The sequence below is a fragment of the Trifolium pratense genome, linkage group LG4 (genome assembly GCF_020283565.1).
Source record: "Trifolium pratense cultivar HEN17-A07 linkage group LG4, ARS_RC_1.1, whole genome shotgun sequence".
Taxonomy (NCBI): domain Eukaryota; kingdom Viridiplantae; phylum Streptophyta; class Magnoliopsida; order Fabales; family Fabaceae; genus Trifolium; species Trifolium pratense.
Genome location: NC_060062.1, coordinates 55,231,451 through 55,252,148, shown reverse-complemented (window position 1 = coordinate 55,252,148; position 20,698 = coordinate 55,231,451). Strand labels below are relative to the sequence as shown.

The 20,698-nt window shown below is 33.1% G+C and overlaps 1 protein-coding gene and 2 long non-coding RNA genes across 3 annotated transcripts; 2 read left to right on the top strand and 1 right to left on the bottom strand.

Annotated features, from left to right (window-relative positions):
* Positions 1-649: 649 nt before the first annotated feature.
* Positions 650-3,026, bottom strand: LOC123923526. The gene is made up of 2 exons (XR_006814416.1): positions 2,710-3,026; positions 650-814 (listed from the first exon to the last, which is right to left on the bottom strand). It is a non-coding gene; the product is annotated as an uncharacterized LOC123923526 (long non-coding RNA).
* Positions 3,027-4,805: 1,779 nt separating this feature from the next.
* LOC123923527 lies at positions 4,806-7,172 on the top strand. The gene is made up of 3 exons (XR_006814417.1): positions 4,806-5,016; positions 5,714-5,761; positions 6,866-7,172. It is a non-coding gene; the product is annotated as an uncharacterized LOC123923527 (long non-coding RNA).
* Positions 7,173-15,511: 8,339 nt separating this feature from the next.
* Positions 15,512-16,946, top strand: LOC123923525 (F-box protein CPR1-like). The gene has a single exon (XM_045976214.1). The coding sequence runs from the start codon at positions 15,561-15,563 to the stop codon at positions 16,791-16,793; it is 1,233 nt and encodes a 410-aa protein (XP_045832170.1). The 5' UTR covers positions 15,512-15,560; the 3' UTR covers positions 16,794-16,946.
* The last annotated feature ends 3,752 nt before the right edge of the window (positions 16,947-20,698 follow it).

Sequence of the window (20,698 nt, the reverse complement as noted above, 5' to 3'; positions counted from 1 at the left end):
AGACCCAACTGGGTCTAAATTAGCAGCCCCCATATTTAAATATTATAATTAATTAATTATAATTATTTTTTAATTTATTGTAGAGGTTGACGCAAATTTGGGCTGAAGAATACAATGCCAACCAACAAAGACTACCACCTCATAGGCGAGATAATGATGAGGTTCGTCGAAACAAGATGTCGTTGGCTTTTGTTAAGAATGCTGGTGGTGCGAATCGAGGTCGCAAATTCGCTGCTGGGTGTACATCTTCTTTATATGTAAGTGACCCAACTGGTTTGAGAGATGTCAGTTACACATCTTCATCTAGTATGAGTACAGGACGCTCTCGGCCAGCTCAAAGAGAGGAAACCGATGATGAGTATCTAGCGCGAATGAGGGCAACGTATCGAGAAGAATTTCGCGAAGAGTACGAAGCAACATTTGATCAGCGGGTGGACCAACGGGTTGAACTTCGTTTGCAGGAATTCTTTGCGCAGCAGAGGGCGGCGGGGTTTGTAACACCCTTAATTTACCCCTTTATTTTATTTTCGAAAAAGTTAATTTCATTTATTTAATAAGGATGTCACACTTACTCCAATTAACTAATTTCTCAAATGATTAAAAATCATGCAGCGGAAAATACAAAAATAATTAAGTTTCAAAGTCCGAGTTGAAAATACTGAATCAAGTGACATAGCTCAATTGTTATAAAAATTTAACAACATAATTAAATAAGAATTTCTCCTAACAACATCCTAACAGAGCGACTCCAAATAAATAGCAAAGCAACAGCTATCCGAACGCATCAGCTATGACTCATCACCTACCTGAAAATCTACAGTTGCACACCGTAGGGCCAAGCCAGAAGGGGGAATGTAAAGGTGAGCGACAATACATCAAGAAAATAACTGAATTAAAACAACATCATAACTAGCAACATCATAAACAACAACAAGACCACCTAAGCGGATTGCCACGCTGCCACGCACATTCATTAATCAACCATAATTATCAATCAACAATTAAATAAAGAGAAATAAACAACAACATTTAAATGAGCAAATATAATTAAAATGCATGCAATGCGCCTAGACTCGCTAAATTCATGTGGTACCAATAACAACGTCATTTCCGGTTTTACATCATGGAGGATCAACATCATTATAAGCAACGTCATTTTCAACTTCATTAAGCAACGTCATTTTCAACATCATATATACAACTCCAATAAGCAACGTCATTGAACACATGAATGAATGCATGTCATGTTATAATAAGCAACATCAATAGGCAACATCATTTAACAACTTCAATAGACAACTCCATCATCATTATAACATCAATAAACAACGTCGATAAATAACTACAAGAACAACAACAATTACAACATTATAATTTCGGCACAACTCCAACATCATTAAACTAGATAATTCAACATCGTTATAACCACATAATTCAACATCACTATTCAGCAAAACAACAATTCGACAACACAAATACTACAAATGAACAACGGCTTAAAACAACATCGATACACAACAATTATTAGTAACTTCGATTACAACGTCAACTAAAATTTAATAACCCAATTAGTCACTCACTCCTCTCAGGACAACAACTTATTACTCGTCTTAACAGAACCTTTAACCCAATTTAACTAGGTTTAGTTTATCAACGAAAGGTATGAATTTTAAATCAATTTAATTAATAACAATAGTGAAATAAATTCAAATCCTTAATATTATATAAAACCAGGGAGAGTGAGATACACCAGAGGGTTCCAAAATATTCAAAATACCCTACACAAAATTTTGGGAAATTTTCACGAAATTATAATATTTTTAATCACCTTTTTACTCCAAATAATTAATTAAAAATAGCTACGAGTATCCAAAAATTACCAAAGAGGTACCAAAATTTCAAGAAAATTATTTACTATTTTCCTATAAAAACCATTTTTAAAAATGGATCATCCATAACCTCTCACGCGCCCCACGCGCCTGACGCGCGAGTGGGCGAAGCCAACTCGCTACTGTTCATCTCCTTCACCCGTTTTCCTGCAACATGGGTCGTTTGACCCGGTTTTCTGACCCTGTTCGTTCTTCCTCAATACTCAACTAAATTTGACTTTCTTTATACCGTTTTGACCGTCATTGAATTCTAGAAAGATCCCCGGTGTTATTTTTTTAAAATCGGCGATCGAATCGCATATAAAATGGAGATTAATGTTCTCTTTGAAATTCAACAACAACACCATTAAAATCATCCTAAATCTCCTGGTTTTGATTGGTTTTAAACTCTCACGAATCCCAGAAGTTTAAAAGCTTCGCAGACACGTTTAAGAAAAATTAGAATACTCAAAAACGTTTTAAAATTGAGAATCATCCAATCCGAAAATTCCAACTCTTAATAACTCAAGAACAACACCAAAATTTAACAACTCAAAATTCACAAGTTAAAGAGCACGAATTTAATAATAACAACGAAAACATCGTTTGAATTGAAACAAGGATTCAAAGCAACATCAATCACCAATTAGAAAAACACAACTTCTTAAACAACAACTCAATATCATCATTTATTCAATAGTTATGATTTTTCTAAAGTCAAAACAACAACAACATCATATAATGGAATAGGGCATAAGAACAACTTAAACACACACATAATAATAAGTAGACCAAGTATGCCTATTGAATTCAGAATTTCAAGAGTATAAAGCTCCCTTACTTGGATTGCAGTGAACTCCCTACATTGAGGTTAAGCATTTCATTCCCTTGTTTCTCTTCACTCTCACACGAGCTCTTCCTCTTCTTTCACCTACTAGCACTATTTTATTTTTGTGTGTTGTTTTGTTCTATTGTATCCAAAATGCTGGTCTATTCCTTCTCCTCTAAATTAATGTCAAAGGACCATGATATTATTGCAAATAAATTGGTTTAATGAGAATTAAAATTATATTTATTCTCCATATTATTCTCATCTCTACTATTTTTCCATCTACACCCCCCATATGCTCTCAACACCTCAATATATAACTTTCTACTTCTTTTTCTTCTTTCAATTTTTATTTAGCAGCATTATTATTTTTATTTATTAATTATTTAATTATTCACCACACAAAATAATTAAATAAATTATTCGTCACCCAAAATAATTAAATAAACATCGTCAATCAACACCACAACAACTAAATAACTAAATAAAATGAATTCTAATTTTTGGGGTGTTACAACTCTCCCCCACTTATAAGATTTTCGTCCTCGAAAATTGCCTGAAGGAAACAACGCTAGATAAAATTCATTCATTCGACTCTCTCCAATTCAAGTGCCGCATCCTCACTAGTAAGTCCTTCCCAGACTACGTTCATCGTAACGATTTCTTTGTTCCTTAGGTGTTTCGCCTCTTTACCTTCAATTTGTAACTACACGAATTCCACGGTCAGATACCTTCTCACTTGCACATCATCGGATTAAATCACGTACGACAAATCGAAAATACATTCTCACGGCTGCAACACTTGAAAAACACCATGAAGATTTGATGGCGGTGGCAATGCAATCTGATAGGCCACGCCCCCTATCCTCTTAAATATATAGTACGGCCCAATAAACCGCGGAGTGAGATTTTTGGACTTCAAAGTTCGTCCAACACATGTCATCACAGTCACTCTCATAAACACATGATGTCCCTCTCGGAACTCCACTGCTCTCTTCTTTTGATCGTAATAACTCTTTTGTTGATCCTGGGATGCCTTCATTTTCTACTGAATTCTTTTCACCTTTTCAGTAGTCTGCCTAATCATTTCAGGCCCCAACACTACTCGCTAACTGGATTCGTTCCAACACAAAGGTGTCCTACACCTTCTCCCATACAAGGCTTCAAACGGTTCCATTCCGATGCTAGAATGGTAGCTGTCATTGTAAGTAAACTCTATCAATGGCAAGCAACTATCCCAGCTTCCTCTCTGGAATATTCAGCGGCTTCAACAATCCTATTGGCTTCTATTATTCAACTCTGTTTTTGAATCTCATGACCCCATTCTCGGCAACTTCGTAACTCACTTCTTTTACTCAAGTTAATTAATTCTAAACAGGTCGACTAACCTCAAGTCTCACTTCTGACCTTCTCTGGTTTCTTCCAACATAGCACTGGTTAATCCCCCATGTAACACCCCAAATTTTATAAACTAGTATTTTTCTTATATTGTTAATTTTAGTATTTTTATAAAATTAATTTGATGATTTAGTTATATTTTTATAATAGTTTGTGAAAATAATACATTCAATGAGTATTCAATATCATGTTAGTCCTAGTTACGTGTCTAAAGTGTGAGAATGTTTAAATAATTATTTTCTTGGAAACGAACTTTAGATAAAGAAAACCTATAGGTATAATCTATTAATTTAATGTAAACTATGTTGAAATTTTAGAACTGAGAGTGTAAAAGTATACACCGTTAAAAATAAATAGTTTATAAAAATATGTCATTGTGATACCTAATATTTCCGAATTATTTTAGGTGTGATTTGATAGTATTTTTACCTTGTGCAGACTGATAATTAATATATTCTCTAGATTGTGAAATTAAGAAAAGTAATTTTAGATATCAATTATGAAATATTTTAATAGGCTATGATAAAAGTTTGGACTTAAAATTCAACCGGATTTCTGACAGTGGTTTACTCAACAGTATAATTTTTATCCCAGAAAAAGAAAAGAAAAATATTTTGAGATCACAAAAATATGTAGGTTAAGATAGTGTTATTAATTTTATCATTCATGTTATTAAAATAAAATGAAAAATAAAATGAAAATTAAGAGATAAGAATGAATGTTTAGATAAGAATTACACCTCATGCATCATGGTGGCTTAATTTTCCTCCACAATTATAAGTGAAAACGTGGGCTTTAGTGAAAGTAAAAATGTGGCCTTTCAATTCACCATATAGAGGTAGAGTGGAACCACTATAAATAGGACACTAACCCTTCCTATTTTGCACACAACCATCACTTTCGGCAACCTGCTTACTGAAGGTCAAGCTCTTAACTTTTCTTCCATTCTACTATTACTATAACATTCTATATTCTGTTTGTTTTATTCTTTTAAGTAACTCATCTCTTTCATTCATTCTAAAAATCTTTAGACACTTAGTATTTTCAATTGCTTCCAAGACTTTTAAGTAGTTACTAGCTATAGTCTTATTATTACTTATGAAGGAAACAGAGCAGTTATGCAATTCTTCTAGTTTTTAGCTTAAGCCAACTCTATAAAAACTAAGAGTCTTTTTCCAATATTTCTAAAAACAGAGCATTTACTCAAATGTTTTAGTTAACTTGTTGTCTAATTTCACTTTGATTTTATATTACACTTTTGATTCATGTTCACTGCCATGTATTATTTCTCTAAGTTTTAATTAAGAAAACATTCATTTATTTTATCTAATTGTTTAGAAAAGAAAACGAAATGAAATAAAATGAAAGAAAGAACCGAAAATATGGTAACAGAACCATATCCTTCTAAACATTTAGATTATTATTATGATATGTGGAAAGTGTTTTGTTTAATGATCTGAAGCCATATACACGTATGAGAATAAGAATTAGATGTCATGCAATTTCTTAATTATGTTAGGTTCCTGTTCTTGCATAATTTCTTTTAATACATTAGTATTGTTAGAATTTAATTATAATTCTAGTTAGTTAAGAAATAGTTGTTTTGATGAGTTAATAGGTATCCTAGATGAAGGTGATTGCTCGAGTTATTTTGGAAAGCTTCAAGGTAAGGGGAATTGCTAATAATAAGTTTCGATGAGCACAAGAAATGTGTTACTTGTATATATATTATTAGTTATAATTAGGGGTGTTGTGTACTTTATATAGTAATTTATATTCATTAAAGTATATGCAAAATGATGAGTGATTTGATTTGGTTTGAGTTTATGTGAATAAATCTTCTGCAATGATATGATTTGAAAATGTTTTGTGAAAAAGAGTAAATAAATTATCTATGTCTTTGGTTTGTTTATTTATAATAATATCTATGTGGTTGAGTATTTATGGTGAAAGTTTGAGGTGATCTCATAAGTTTTATTATGAGTGAGGATTAATATGTCAAGTTAGATATTGACAAAGACAAATTAAGTTGAAGAGTTAAATAATTAATCACCTTTGATAGGTGAAGAGCAAAACAGGGTGTTTCTTACAGTACGATAATGTATGTAAGACTGAGGATAGGTTCGGCTGGGTCGCCTCAAGACCTACTGGGGATCACCGGCGTTTTGAACTCCTACCAATAGTCAGAGATAGCCACTCTGACTGGAGGAAATCATACAACCCGACGTGGTGAAACCTGACTGTGCAGGACTATCTATAATAAGGTGTAGTGCTCGGGCCAGAATGGTTGAGACATATTTGATATATGTTGATTTGCAAACGACCATGTTATGGCAGTTGAAACGGCCTTACGCTCATAATAGAGGTCTCCATGGAGTAGGTTGAATAAAGATAATACTAACCAAGTTAGAAGACTAACTTTGAGTGAAGAATTATGATTAGATTTTATATACATTTTAAATGATACAATTTCGATGTTTGATATAATTGATGATTGATATATTTGGTAATTGATATATTTGATTTTCCTTGTCTGACTAATTGTTGATTAGTGATGATGATATAATGTTTGTTTAATTCACTTTGTGACTATTTGACTATACGTGACTATTTGACTACTTGATTCTATTTGATGTAAATACATGATTAGATACTCAGGTATGTATATATACTAGTTAAATAAATGTATATACTTGTATAATATTATGTGTAGCCTTGTGACATCATCACGATGGTAACTTGTGTACGAGTGATTCACCCCTTACAACAGTTAGTGCAGGATACTAAGACCTCCAGTTGAAGTTCATTGAGGAAAGGAAAATGGCATTGTGAGAGACATTAAAATAAAGAACGTTAGTGCTGATTGGTGGTCTAGTTTTATTTTTGGAGTCCGAAGAGAAGATCTCTTTGATATGTATTGATGATGTCATTGGACTGAATGACAGGCATCTGTGGTGTTTGACCAGCTCGTGATTATTTGTGGGTTAGAGTCTTTTGTAGGAATTTATCTTTTTATCATTTTAAATTGAAAAATTGTACGATACTTATGTGAATTGGAAATGTTTTATATTTGAAAATCCTTTGAGCAAAATTACTAGATGATTGTTTAATATAAGTGATGCATATTATTTATGGGCTTACTTTAAATTTATATAAAGAGAATTTTGAAAACTTTCTTAAATAAAAATAATAGTACTTATATTCGAGAACATTTCTCACTTATTACTTTTCCCTTACCAAAAATAAACCAGCATAATTTTATTTGCTTGTATTTAAGCATTTAAATTTGGGTAGAGAATTGTGACGCTCTTCTTTTCAGTCTCTGAAAAGGGGGTGTTACACCCCACATTCCTAGTTTCACATTTCTTGGCTTCCGTACACATACTAGACTATGGTCTCTAAATCCCTCGATTAGTCTTATCTCTCTTGCCACGAGTGCTAACATATGCAACGTCTTCCTACTCAACGTGTTTTCCACTACATTTGCTTCACCAGGGAGGTAATTCTGCTCAAAATCATAACCTTTTTGAAATTCCAATCACCTCATCTGCTTTACGTTCAACTCATTAAAACCCAATGAGTACTCCAAACTTTTATGGTCGCTGAAGACTTCAAACTTGATCCCTACAGATAACGTCTTCGAACTTTCAACACGAACGCAATGGCTGCCAACTCTAATTTGTTAGTTTGATAATTCCTCTTGTTGATTTTCGACTACCTCAAGTATGCGCAACTACCTAACCCTTCTGTATCAGAAATCCATCCAATATCATCTTTGATGCATCACAACACACTTCAAGGATTCATTCGCGTCAGGTAAATTCAACATTGACGCTGATGTTAATCTCTGCTTCCACTGTTGGAAACTTTCTTCACACGTCCTGTACCAAGAGAAGTCTCGTCATATCCGGGTAAGCTAAGTCAGTGATAAAGCTATTCTCGAAAAACCTCCAACGAATCTCCGATAGTAACCAACCACTCCCAACAAGTTATCTCGGCTACTAATGACTTAGGGCTTACCACTGCAACACTGCACTCACTCTAGACGGGTCAACTGCTATTCCACCACGCTTCTGATGCGCCTCTCTGATATGAGAATGTCCCGATCTCAAGTTATTTTCACATGCTCCAACTAATTAGTCCATCAGATCATCAATTCACGAAAGGGAATATTGGTTTTTGGTGACAACATTGTTCAACTAACGATAGTCAACACCGAGTCTCTTACTCCCATCTTTCTCCTTCACCAACAGCATTGGCGTTCCCGACGGCGATATACTTGGTCAACGAACTTTTCTCCAACGATTCATCTAACTACTTCGTCAGTCCACTCAACTCTGCTGCAACATTCTTTAGAGAACCATCGATACTGGTCCAATGCCAGGTAGGCCATTGATAAACTCTGCTTCTCGCTTTGACGGTATGTCGCTGATATCCTCTGAGAAATCTCACACCATTGGTAAGTCGGTGATTCCCACTTCCTCCACTTCCATTGCCGTGAACGTCGTAAACATCTGAGCGTCCTCCTTCCTCAACTTTTCTACTTGTCCAGCAGATGTCATCTCCAAGCTTGCATTCGCTCCAGATTCGGGAAACAACACTGTCTTGTCCAAAACAATTGGTTGTCTCCCCCACTTATTTTAAACTCAAATGTAGCCCTCTGCTGAGACGTCAGACTTTCTATACTATTCTCCAACTCTTTCCTTCGCTCGCAAGGGTAAGCAACATCGACAGTGTTTACACACATGTCACCTGCAAAAGAAAAGATCGTCATCTTGGTCTGACTGGACCGACCTGCTCTGATACCACTTTGTAACACCCTTAATTTACCCCTTTATTTTATTTTCGAAAAAGTTAATTTCATTTATTTAATAAGGATGTCACACTTACTCCAATTAACTAATTCCTCAAATGATTAAAAATCATGCAGCGGAAAATACAAAAATAATATAAGTTTCAAAGTCCGAGTTGAAAATACTGAATCAAGTGACATAGCTCAATTGTTATAAAAATTTAACAACATAATTAAATAAGAATTTCTCCCAACAAAATCCTAACAGAGCGACTCCAAATAAATAGCAAAGCAACAGCTATCCGAACGCATCAGCTATGACTCATCACCTACCTGAAAATCTACGGCTGCACACCGTAGGGCCAAGCCAGAAGGGGGAATGTAAAGGTGAGCGACAATACATCAAGAAAATAACTGAATTAAAACAACATCATAACTAGCAACATCATAAACAACAACAAGACCACCTAAGCGGATTGCCACGCACATTCATTAGTCAACCATAATTATCAATCAACAATTAAATAAAGAGAAATAAACAACAACATTTAAATGAGCAAATATAATTAAAATGCATGCAATGCGCCTAGACTCGCTAAATGCATGTGGTACCAATAACAACGTCATTTCCGGTTTTACATCATGGAGGATCAACATCATTATAAGCAACTTCATTTTCAACTTCATTAAGCAACGTCATTTTCAACATCATATATACAACTCCAATAAGCAACGTCATTGAACACATGAATGAATGCATGTCATGTTATAATAAGCAACATCAATAGGCAACATCATTTAACAACTTCAATAGACAACTCCATCATCATTATAACAACATCAATAAACAACGTCGATAAATAACTACAAGAACAACAACAATTACAACATCATAATTTCGGCACAACTCCAACATCATTAAACTAGATAATTCAACATCGTTATAACCACATAATTCAACATCACTATTCAGCAAAACAACAATTCGACAACACAATTACTACAAACGAACAACGGCTTAAAACAACATCGATACACAACAATTATTAGTAACTTCGATTACAACGTCAACTAAAATTTAATAACCCAATTAGTCACTCACTCCTCTCAGGACAACAACTTATTACTCGTCTTAACAGAACCTTTAACCCAATTTAACTTGGTTTAGTTTATCAACGAAAGGTATGAATTTTAAATCAATTTAATTAATAACAATTGTGAAATAAATTCAAATCCTTAATATTATATAAAACCAGGGAGAGTGAGATACACCAGAGGGTTCCAAAATATTCAAAATACCCTACATAAAATTTTGGGAAATTTTCACGAAATTATAATATTTTTAATCACCTTTTTACTCCAAATAATTAATTAAAAATAGCTACGAGTATCCAAAAATTACCAAAGAGGTACCAAAATTTCAAGAAAATTATTTACTATTTTCCTATAAAAACCATTTTTAAAAATGGATCATCCATAACCATTTTTATACTACTGTTCATCTCCTTCACCCGTTTTCCTGCAACATGGGTCGTTTGACCCGGTTTTCTGACCCGGTTCGTTCTTCCTCAATACTCAACAAAATTCGACTTTCTTTATACCGTTTTGACCGTCATTGAATTCTAGAAAGATCCCCGGTGTTATTTTTTTAAAATAGGCGATCGAATCGCATATAAAATGGAGATTAAAGTTCTCTTTGAAATTCAACAACAACACCATTAAAATCATCCCAAATCTCCCGGTTTTGATTGGTTTTAAACTCTCACGAATCCCAGAAGTTTAAAAGCTTCGCAGACACGTTTAAGAAAAATTAGAATACTCGAAAACGTTTTAAAATTGAGAATCATCCAATCCGAAAATTCCAACTCCTAATAACTCAAGAACAACACCAAAATTTAACAACTCAAAATTCACAAGTTAAAGAGCACGAATTTAATAATAACAACGGAAACATCGTTTGAATTGAAACAAGGATTCAAAGCAACATCAATCACCAATTAGAAAAACACAACTTCTTAAACAACAACTCAATATCATCATTTATTCAATAGTTATGATTTTTCTAAAGTCAAAACAACAACAACATCATATAATGGAATAGGGCATAAGAACAACTTAAACACACACATAATAATAAATAGACCAAGTATGCCTATTGAATTCAGAATTTCAAGAGTATAAAGCTCCCTTACTTGGATTGCAGTGAACTCCCTACATTGAGGTTAAGCATTTCATTCCCTTGTTTCTCTTCACTCTCACACGAGCTCTTCCTCTTCTTTCACCCACTAGCACTATTTTATTTTTGTGTTTGTTTTGTTCTATTGTATCCAAAATGCTGGTCTATTTCTTCTCCTCTAAATTAATGTCAAAGGACCATGATATTATTGCAAATAAATTGGTTTAATGATAATTAAAATTATATTTATTCTCCATATTATTCTCATCTCTACTATTTTTCCATCTACACCCCCCATATGCTCTCAACACCTCAATATATAACTTTCTATTTCTTTTTCTTCTTTTAATTTTTATTTAGCAGCATTATTATTTTTATTTATTAATTATTTAATTATTCACCACACAAAATAATTAAATAAATTATTCGTCACCCAAAATAATTAAATAAACATCGTCAATCAACACCACAACAACTAAATAACTAAATAAAATGAATTCTAATTTTTGGGGTGTTACAGGGTTTGGATCATCATCTCAAGGATCGGCACGACAAAATCAAAATGCCGGTGATCAAGAATATCGACCGGATTTGAATAGCATGGTCAATTTGAATCAGCTGCCGGAGTACCGAGAGGGTGATCCAGTACTGAGGATGAGCATAGAGGATATGAGTCAAATGCTTAATGATCCAATTCATTTGCAATTTTTTGATCCTGTTGGGCAAACAAGTGGAAGCAGTAGTGGCGGAAGCGGTAGAATTAATCAACAAACTGTGTAACAGCCCAGATTTTTAACAATAAAATAACTATAAAAAAAGACTTTATTTCATTAAACATACGACTAAATTTTTGTTTCTAAAAAGAAGAATAATTATTTGAGATTACAAGTAATATTTATACAATGATACAATGTTTCACTTAAATTACAAGTTAATGAAAACCCCTTATGTTTATCCCCGCGCACGCATCAAACAAAAGCACCAATTATGATTATCTCCTTGAGTACCTAAAATGTTATTTGTAAGGGTCAATTTACTTATCCAAATTGAATCATACTCACCATAAGAAAAATGTTATAAAATAATAACAAAACACTTCATTAATCAAAAGATTTTTTTCAAAAAAAATATATATAATTATTTATTTTACAAAAAAGTACGCGGATAACTCTTCATCAATCATATAAAACAACACACTATCCGAACATCATAAAAACAACACAATGCAAAATTAACAAATTATACACACAAGGATATTTAAGAAACAATGTATGCAATGCGGCCTAAAATCTCTAGATGCATGTGGTACCAGGGTCGGAGGTCAGAATTATATTCCTGAAAACACTCCTCTGCACGACAACAAATTTGAAAGCCGAGTGAAACACATCAGACTTCCACTGCACGACAACAAAGGTTTTGACAAATGGATGGATGCATGGTCATATTTACATTACACCCAAGACAAATTCTCAAATTCTCGAACAAATTCAACGCGACAACAACAAATCAGCACAACAACAATTCTCAAATCAAAATTCTCAAAGCTTACAAATTCTCAAATCCAAAGTTCTTTTTCTTTCTTTTTTTTTTTTTTTAGTTTTCTTTTAAAAGACAAAGACCCTATTACCACCTCACAACACAATCCTTACGTAGCATGAATGTATGGGGAAAAAGCCCTTACCTTGGACGCTTTTCTTCCTAGCAAAATTTTAAATCCCAAATTCGTGTCCTATTCTGCAACCACTATTTCTCTCACTACAGATTTCGTTTTGACGATCCGACGGATGAAAAAGTGCAGTCGCAATTTTACGGTGACAACTACAAATTGAACTGAAAGAGAATGAAGCTTATAACAAATCATGAAGATCGCTTGAGATGACAAAGGAGACTAGTTTTGTGTTACTTTCTCTTTTGTTTGTGTGATATTATTGTGTTGTTGGGCATCAAAATATGAGTGATATATGCTGACAGGGATAATTGGTATTTGGCAAGGAAAAGAACTATATATGACTCCTTGTCATTTTTGCAATAATATTGGAAGTAAGAGAAAGCTGGTGATGGCCGATGGGCTGCCAGAAACGGTATGCACTAAGCACATTCAATGTGCAAGGAAGAGAATTTAAAATGTGATAGTACCTCTTAAACATAGGAGAAAAACGCATGCATAACCTTGAAACCAATAGCAATAGACTAAAGGTAATTATGGTATGAATATAATGGTTGATAATTGTTAGATGGTAGGATAATAATATGATAATTATTGACTTGTCTTGACACTTAACTCCAATAAAAAAAAAAAAAACGTGTGAGAGAATGGATTAAGGCAATCAAGAGAGTTCAATAGTTTTCATTGCACACTAATGGAAAGGATTGGGTCAACGAAATGAATGAAGGAAGGAGAGAATCGATTTTGTTCCATTTCTTTCATAAATAAATAAAATAAGTAATCAAAATAAGACAATGACAAAATATAATGGCACATTTAAGATAAATATTTCAATACAAATAATTAATTTGAGGAAATTACTAAAAGAATATATTCCAAAATTTTGGGGCATTACAAACTGCTTTCACCGAATACCATCGATAGAGATCATCAAATCCATATCAACAAGACTTCATAATCCCGCATGACAACCCCAATCAACCCCAAGACAACTTCTTCCCGAATCAAGCCAACTTTGATCCCAATCAAGCCCAAAACTTCGTTCATAGGCCTGTGGCACGACCTCCGCGAGCGACACTCCCCCCATTCAGAATAAATAAGGGAGGTAGAGGCTGAGGCCAAGGAAGGCCGCGTGAGCCAACATACAGTGGCAAGGGGAAGCGACCACTAGATCAGCCGCCTGACCGACCTTGATGTGTAATTTTAATTATCTGTTGTTGATTTAATTATTTGTATAACATATAACGACAATTTATTATGTTTAATTGTTTTCTTTTTGTGATGGTATGTTTAATTATGCTTGCTTGTAATGACAATATTATTGTTATGTTTAATTATGCTTATGTTAAGTATTTATATTATGCTTTTAATTAAATTTTAATATTTTTTTGTAAAAATAAAATTATATTCAATATTTTTTAATTATTTATTATGCAGTATATTTTTTTAAAAAAATTAAATTATTTTTTTAAAATTAATTAAGCCTTACTGACGGCTGCAGACCGCCAGGAATTCACCCTCGAATTCCGTTATTGGCGGCTGCAGGCCGTCATAAATGTATATACCTTTTTGAATTTTGAATTAGCTTTATAGGCGGCTCCAGGCCGTCAGTAACGTTATTGACGGTCCTGGGCCGCCAGTAACCAATACGGCGAGTGTTTTGCTGAGGGTCATTGGCCGTCAGTAATGCATGTTTTCTTGACGAAAATTGTGCATTATTAAGGGCTTTTGGCCGCCAGTAAAGACATGTTTTCTTGTAGTGTAATTATTCTTAATTGGTAAGACTTAAAGTCATCTCTTATGTGATAGTCAGTATTAGAGACTAAAAATGAATATGGGTATATTTAGAATTAGAGGTACCACAAATATACTTAATTTTAAGATTTTAAGATAAAACTAAAAAAAATAAAAAAATCTATAAACGAAATGACAAAGTTCACACATTGTAAAGTTCTTAATTTGAATACAAATGAAAAACTATAGAGCAAACCTAAATCTGGACTAATCATCAGAAATATACATCGACTTTACAACATGAAAAAAATTGCATGCATAAACATTTTGTGGGGATCAAAATATGACATTTTCTTATGAAGATGAAAAATTAAATTTAGTAATTTTGTATCGATAAAAAATTTATTTAACCTGGTTAAATATAACAAATCACTGAAAATTAACAATATTACAATAAAATATATACACATTAAAAAATTTAAGTTCTTTTTTTACTAGAAAATAAATGTTTTATTAATAATTATATACATTAATGATTAAGTGGTAAATAAATATTAATCTTTATAAACCAATAATATTAAAAAAAAATTGATAGGTAATAATATCGAAATATTAAAATCGTAGTTGGATCAATCATATTAAAAGTTTTTTTGTTAGAATAATTAAAAAAGTTACTAAAATCATAAAAAAAATTAAGAAAATACAAAATAATATTATTTATAGGATATTAGAATAATATTAAAATATTTGAATTTGTTGAAAAAACGTGAAAATCATATCTAAGTTCAATGATATGATGCATAATTTGATTTATTGTGAAAAGATATATTTACAAATATTAAAAAGTAGTATTTAATACAAAAAACTTAATAAAGAAACAAAATCTGCATTAATCACCCTCTTTTTTTTTTTTTGACAAATCTGCATTAATTGTGATATTATACTTGTTCAAGTGTTAATTTTTAGAAGAGATCTGTCCAAAAAAAATACTAGAAGATACTACTTGTTTGCTTCGTAAAACCACAAAATATAAAAATCACAAAACCCCCTCACTCTCTCTAATCTCTTCCGCTATCACAAACACTAATTGAGTTGAAATGGAGAAATTTGTTAAAGTGGTTGAGACGAATGAAGAGGTAAAGGTAAACAACAATTCTTATATTCCTGATGATTTTTCCTTCTCTATTTTATCAAAACTACCTCTTAAATCTTTGAAGCGTTTTGGATGCGTAAGCAAATCATGGTCCCTATTATTTGAAAACTCTCATTTCATGAATATGCTGCGCAACCATTTCTTATCTAATAATCATCGTTCCAATTACGGTGTTACGTTACTCTTATTATATGACAGTGATCTACCTGTTCATTACACGCTATATTTGCTCTCCGATGACAGATTTGAGAATAGGGTCAAATTAGATTTGCCACCTCCAATTCAAGAGGTGGTTAGTACTCTTTATATTTTAAGTTCAACTAGTATTAATGGCATTCTCTGTCTCGGGAATCTGGGGAGTAGAGGAATGGTAAGTATCTTTCGAGCTGTATTATGGAACCCGGCTACTGCAGAATACATGTTCATTCCTCCCAGCCCCGACGAGGATGTACCTCCTTATCGAGAGCCTTTATGTAAGTTTGATGGATTTGGTTATGACCATGTTAGAGATGACTATAAGCTGATTAGATATATTATATTTTTTGATCTAACCGATGATGATGAAGATGTGCCCTGGGAAGATAGATCTTATGACCCCTTGTTGGAGATATATAGTCTTAGAAATAACTCTTGGAGGATACTTGATATTGATATGCGTGATATTGCTCATTGTGCATATGATCAACCACAAGATGGTGCAGCAGTGTACATGGATGGAGTGTGTCATTGGTGGGCTAACAATGATTTATTTAATTTAACAGGCATTTTGGTGTCATATGACTTCAGCAACGAGGTGTTGTTTACAACACCTATGTTGTTAGACATGGTTGAAAGTTGTGATTTTATCGTAAATAGACGCTTGGTGGTGTTAAATGAGTCAATTGCTTTGATATCAAATTATTCCAAACCTACAACTTTTCACATTTCAATTTTGGGTGAACTCGGTGTGAAGGAATCATGGATCAAACTCTTTATTGTTGGACCCGTACCTTCCATTAAGTGTCCCATTGGATTCGGGAAAAAGGGCATTTGCTTCAAACAAAATAATGATGAACTAGTTTGGATTGATATAAACACCCAGATAATTGATGAGATAGGTGTCAGAGCGGAAGGATATTCTTTTCCGATGGGAATTTACAAAGAAAGTCTTCTTTCAATTGGAGGAATAAATAATTAGTTGTCTTTCATGTTTTTCCCTAGGAATCATATGACGATGGTTATTAGGATTTCCAGCTTGTATGCAAAGTGTTTTGTCAAGTGTCTATAGTATTCAGTTTCTATATTCTTTTCTTATGGTTCAAAATTTCTATTAGAGTTGTGAAACTTTAATGCAGAGAAACTTGGCAACAGTACAAGGAGTGATTTTAATTTCATGTTAATTTTTTGTTTCCAAATAGTAAGTAAGGATATGTGTTTACTTATTTGCTTATTCATTTTCTTTTCCCACCCGGTTTCTCTATTTTGGTGCAATTGAATGTCTGTTGTGTTGGTATTTATATTCTTCCATCATAAGTCATATATTTGTTTAAGGTTTCTGATGAGCTATAATGACAGTAACAATGTAATGAATGGAGTTCAGATGAATGTAGTTTGTATTAATATTATTGAAATAGGAACATTACAGAGCATTCAGGATATAGAGAGACCAATTCTCTTGGTAAATATCTTGGTGCTCCTTTGTTGGGGAGAGCTCCAAAAAGAGGTGATTTCAATTATGTTATTGAACATGTAAACGCTAAGCTTATGCATTGGAAAGCAAATCAACTCTCGTTTGCCGGTAGACTGACTTTGGCGAAGAGTGTGATGCAAGTCATTCCGGTATATCCGATGATGACTAATTTTATACCAAAAATTTGTATTAAAGAGATTCATAAACACTATTTTACCGTATATCTTTTTTTAGAAAAATAAATTATACTTGTAATTATCCTTAATTGGTAAGAGTTAAAAAAAGACTTAAATAAATTATACTTGTAATTATTCTTAATTGGTAAGACTTAAAGTCATCTCTTATGTGATAGTCAGTATTAGAGACTAAAAATGAACATGGGTTTATTTAGAATTAGAGGTACCACAAATATACTTAATTTTAATGTGTGTGAAGACAATGTTTATGATTTGAATTTAACAACTTGTGACATTATGAGTTTATGAAATTTTCATATTTTTTATGATTTTTTTTAGCTAATAATAACGACACTCCGGCCATTATCTTTCAAATTCTGCAGCAGTTGTCGAAAGATGATTCAGCAGTATTTGCTTGTGTTTTGTGGAGTATTTGGAAGCAACGTAATAATCAGATTTGGAATAATGTAATTGATGCTCAACATTTTGTTTTTTCCCGTGCTGTTAATATGTTGCAGGATTGGAAAGCAGTCCGTATTGTCGCTTCCAAGCCAGGCCCGACTTTTCAGGACTCCGTGGTAAGATCTTGGCGTAGAACAACGACCGGCCGAGTGAAATGCAACATAGATGCTTCCTTCCCGCCGAGCTCTGACAGAGTTGGCATTGGGATTTGTATCAGAGACGAACATGGTGCTTTCATTTTAGCTAAAACGGAATGGTTCACACCAAAATGCGAGGTACACATTGGTGAAGCACTCGGTCTTCTGTAAGCGCTAAATTGGGTACATGAGCTCCAGCTAGGTCCTGTTGATTTTGAATTGGATTCAAAGAGAGTGGTTGATAGCTTCCATTCTTCAGTTAAAGATTACTCTGAATTTGGTGTTATTATGGATCATTGTAATCTTGTTTTTAATAATTATTATAGAAACTCTAGTGTAGAGTTTGTGCGGAGACACTCAAATGAGGTTGCCCATTGTCTAGCTAAGGTGGCCACATTATCAGCTAGTTTCCATATCTTGGTTCATGCTCCGAGTTGTATTGAACACATTTTAATTAAAGAAATGCTATAAGCACCCTTTTGTCAACAAAAAAAAAAAAACTATATAGAGACCGGTTCATTTTACCGGTTTAATCCGATTTAATCCGGTTTATCATGCGGTTCGACCAGTGACTCGGTGGTTTGACCAGTGAACCAATAACCCAGTACCCTCGCCGGTTTGATATCCGGTCCAGTTTTTAAAACACCGGTTACAACTATCACAAAGAGGATAATAATATTGCTACCAGGGGAGAAAAAATAGTTACCGGTAGCAAGTTAATCTTTATTATTTTAATTTTTTTTTTATGAACAATTCTAAATGGGAAAATCCTTTCAAGTAAGTTTGAAATATTTTCAGATTTGTCATTTTCTTATGCACTCATGCATTCATGTTGATAAGTGACTATCTGGCTGTCATTCATGCATTATTCGAGTTAATTATAAATTGTGTAATTGATGAATGATGAGTTGTTGTGTCTTGTAAATGAGATATGTGGAAATATCTGTTGAACGTATCTCGTATGTATCATGAATGTGTATTGTTGTATGCTGAATAATATGTTTATTTGATATGTTATTCTTGCTATTTTGTTGTTGCTTTTACTTGTGAATATAATTTCACCCTGTTATGTGTTTGGACTCTTGGGAGTTCAGATTCGCAGGTTGAGGATCAGTAGCTTGTGAGTCTTAGGAGTTGACATTGGAGTCGTTCTCCTTTTATTTTTATGCTTTATGTTTTGGTTGTAATAACTCGAACAGTCGCTCTGTTATTTGTAACACCGGGTGGACTAAAATTATTGTTGTTTTTATTTAATAACTGGTTGATGACTTTGTAATGGAACTTTGGTTTCCATGGATTTTGTTTATCATTAATGATATATACTGTGTTGCACAAATACAGGTACGTTATCATAAAAAAAACTAAAATATATTGTTCAAACGACAACAAAACAAAATAACACAAAACATCAAAATTAAAAAAGTTACTAGTTTGAAATAAAACTTAAGATCTATGCAAGAATGAAAAAAATACACTCTAGCAGTGTCTTCCTCATCATAAAAAAAAACGAACATCATAAAAAAAAACGAACAGTAAAACGTGAATTTTAAAAGACTAAAGTACTCAATAGAATAAAGTATAAACAATAAAGTATTAGCTAGTACATTAGTATGAATACACAATAAAGAATTAGTAGTACGTATCTTTCTTTTTCAATAAACTAGTAGCTTACAACACAAAATGAAGACTTTTGTATTTTTTCTTCCTCCACACCAGCAAACAAGACAGAGAAGAGCAGCAGATAGGACAGGGGTAGGTGAGGAGTAGCTAAATTAGGGTTGTACCTTGTGATTGTTAGCTTTTATAGCGAATAAAAAAAATGGATACCGGGTCAAGAAATAAAAAACGCCTAAAAAAATTTAAAAAAACCGCGTCCAATCGCCTACCAAAGTACCGCTACAGTACAAAAATGTACGCGTTAGGTACGCACAGCACCCGTACAATATGAGTACCCGTACCGCTACAGTACCCGGTACCGGTACTTTTGAAAAACTGCCATACTAGTGCTTCACAGGATATATATGACCGTTGATTGTTGTCTTAATTAATCTTCGCTGCAAATGAATAATTGTCATATATTTTTTTGTTTTTACGGTGAATAATTGTCATATATGTTATAGATGAATAGTGTGACACCCTAGGTGAAATATTAACTTACTCTGATTTTATATGATTATTGCTATATAAATGTTCTAGGAAATAGAGTGCTACAACCAGTGTTTTAAAAATCGGATCGGCCGGTCGGACCGGGAACCGAAGGTCAACCGGTCTGGTCTGATAGTTGGATCGGACATGCTGTTGAACCGGCCTGAACCAGTCAAAACCGGCGGTTTTTTCAAACCGACCGGTTTAATTGCAAGCTTGGTTTTTTTTTTTTAAACAATTTTTTTTATTGAAACAGTCATTTTTTTAGTAGCATGCATGGATTATAAATGTCTAAAAAATATAAGAAATTGTCAAAAGTAAGATTCGAACTACTGACCTTTCCATTAAATATGAGAATCATTGCCACTGTGCTAAATTGTTCATTTTTAAAAATAATTACATTGCTTATTTTTTATATTGCATATATTCTTGTATTATATTATAAGCTTCCTCACAATTTTTTATTTGTTTCAAAAACAATTTGATTTTTTTT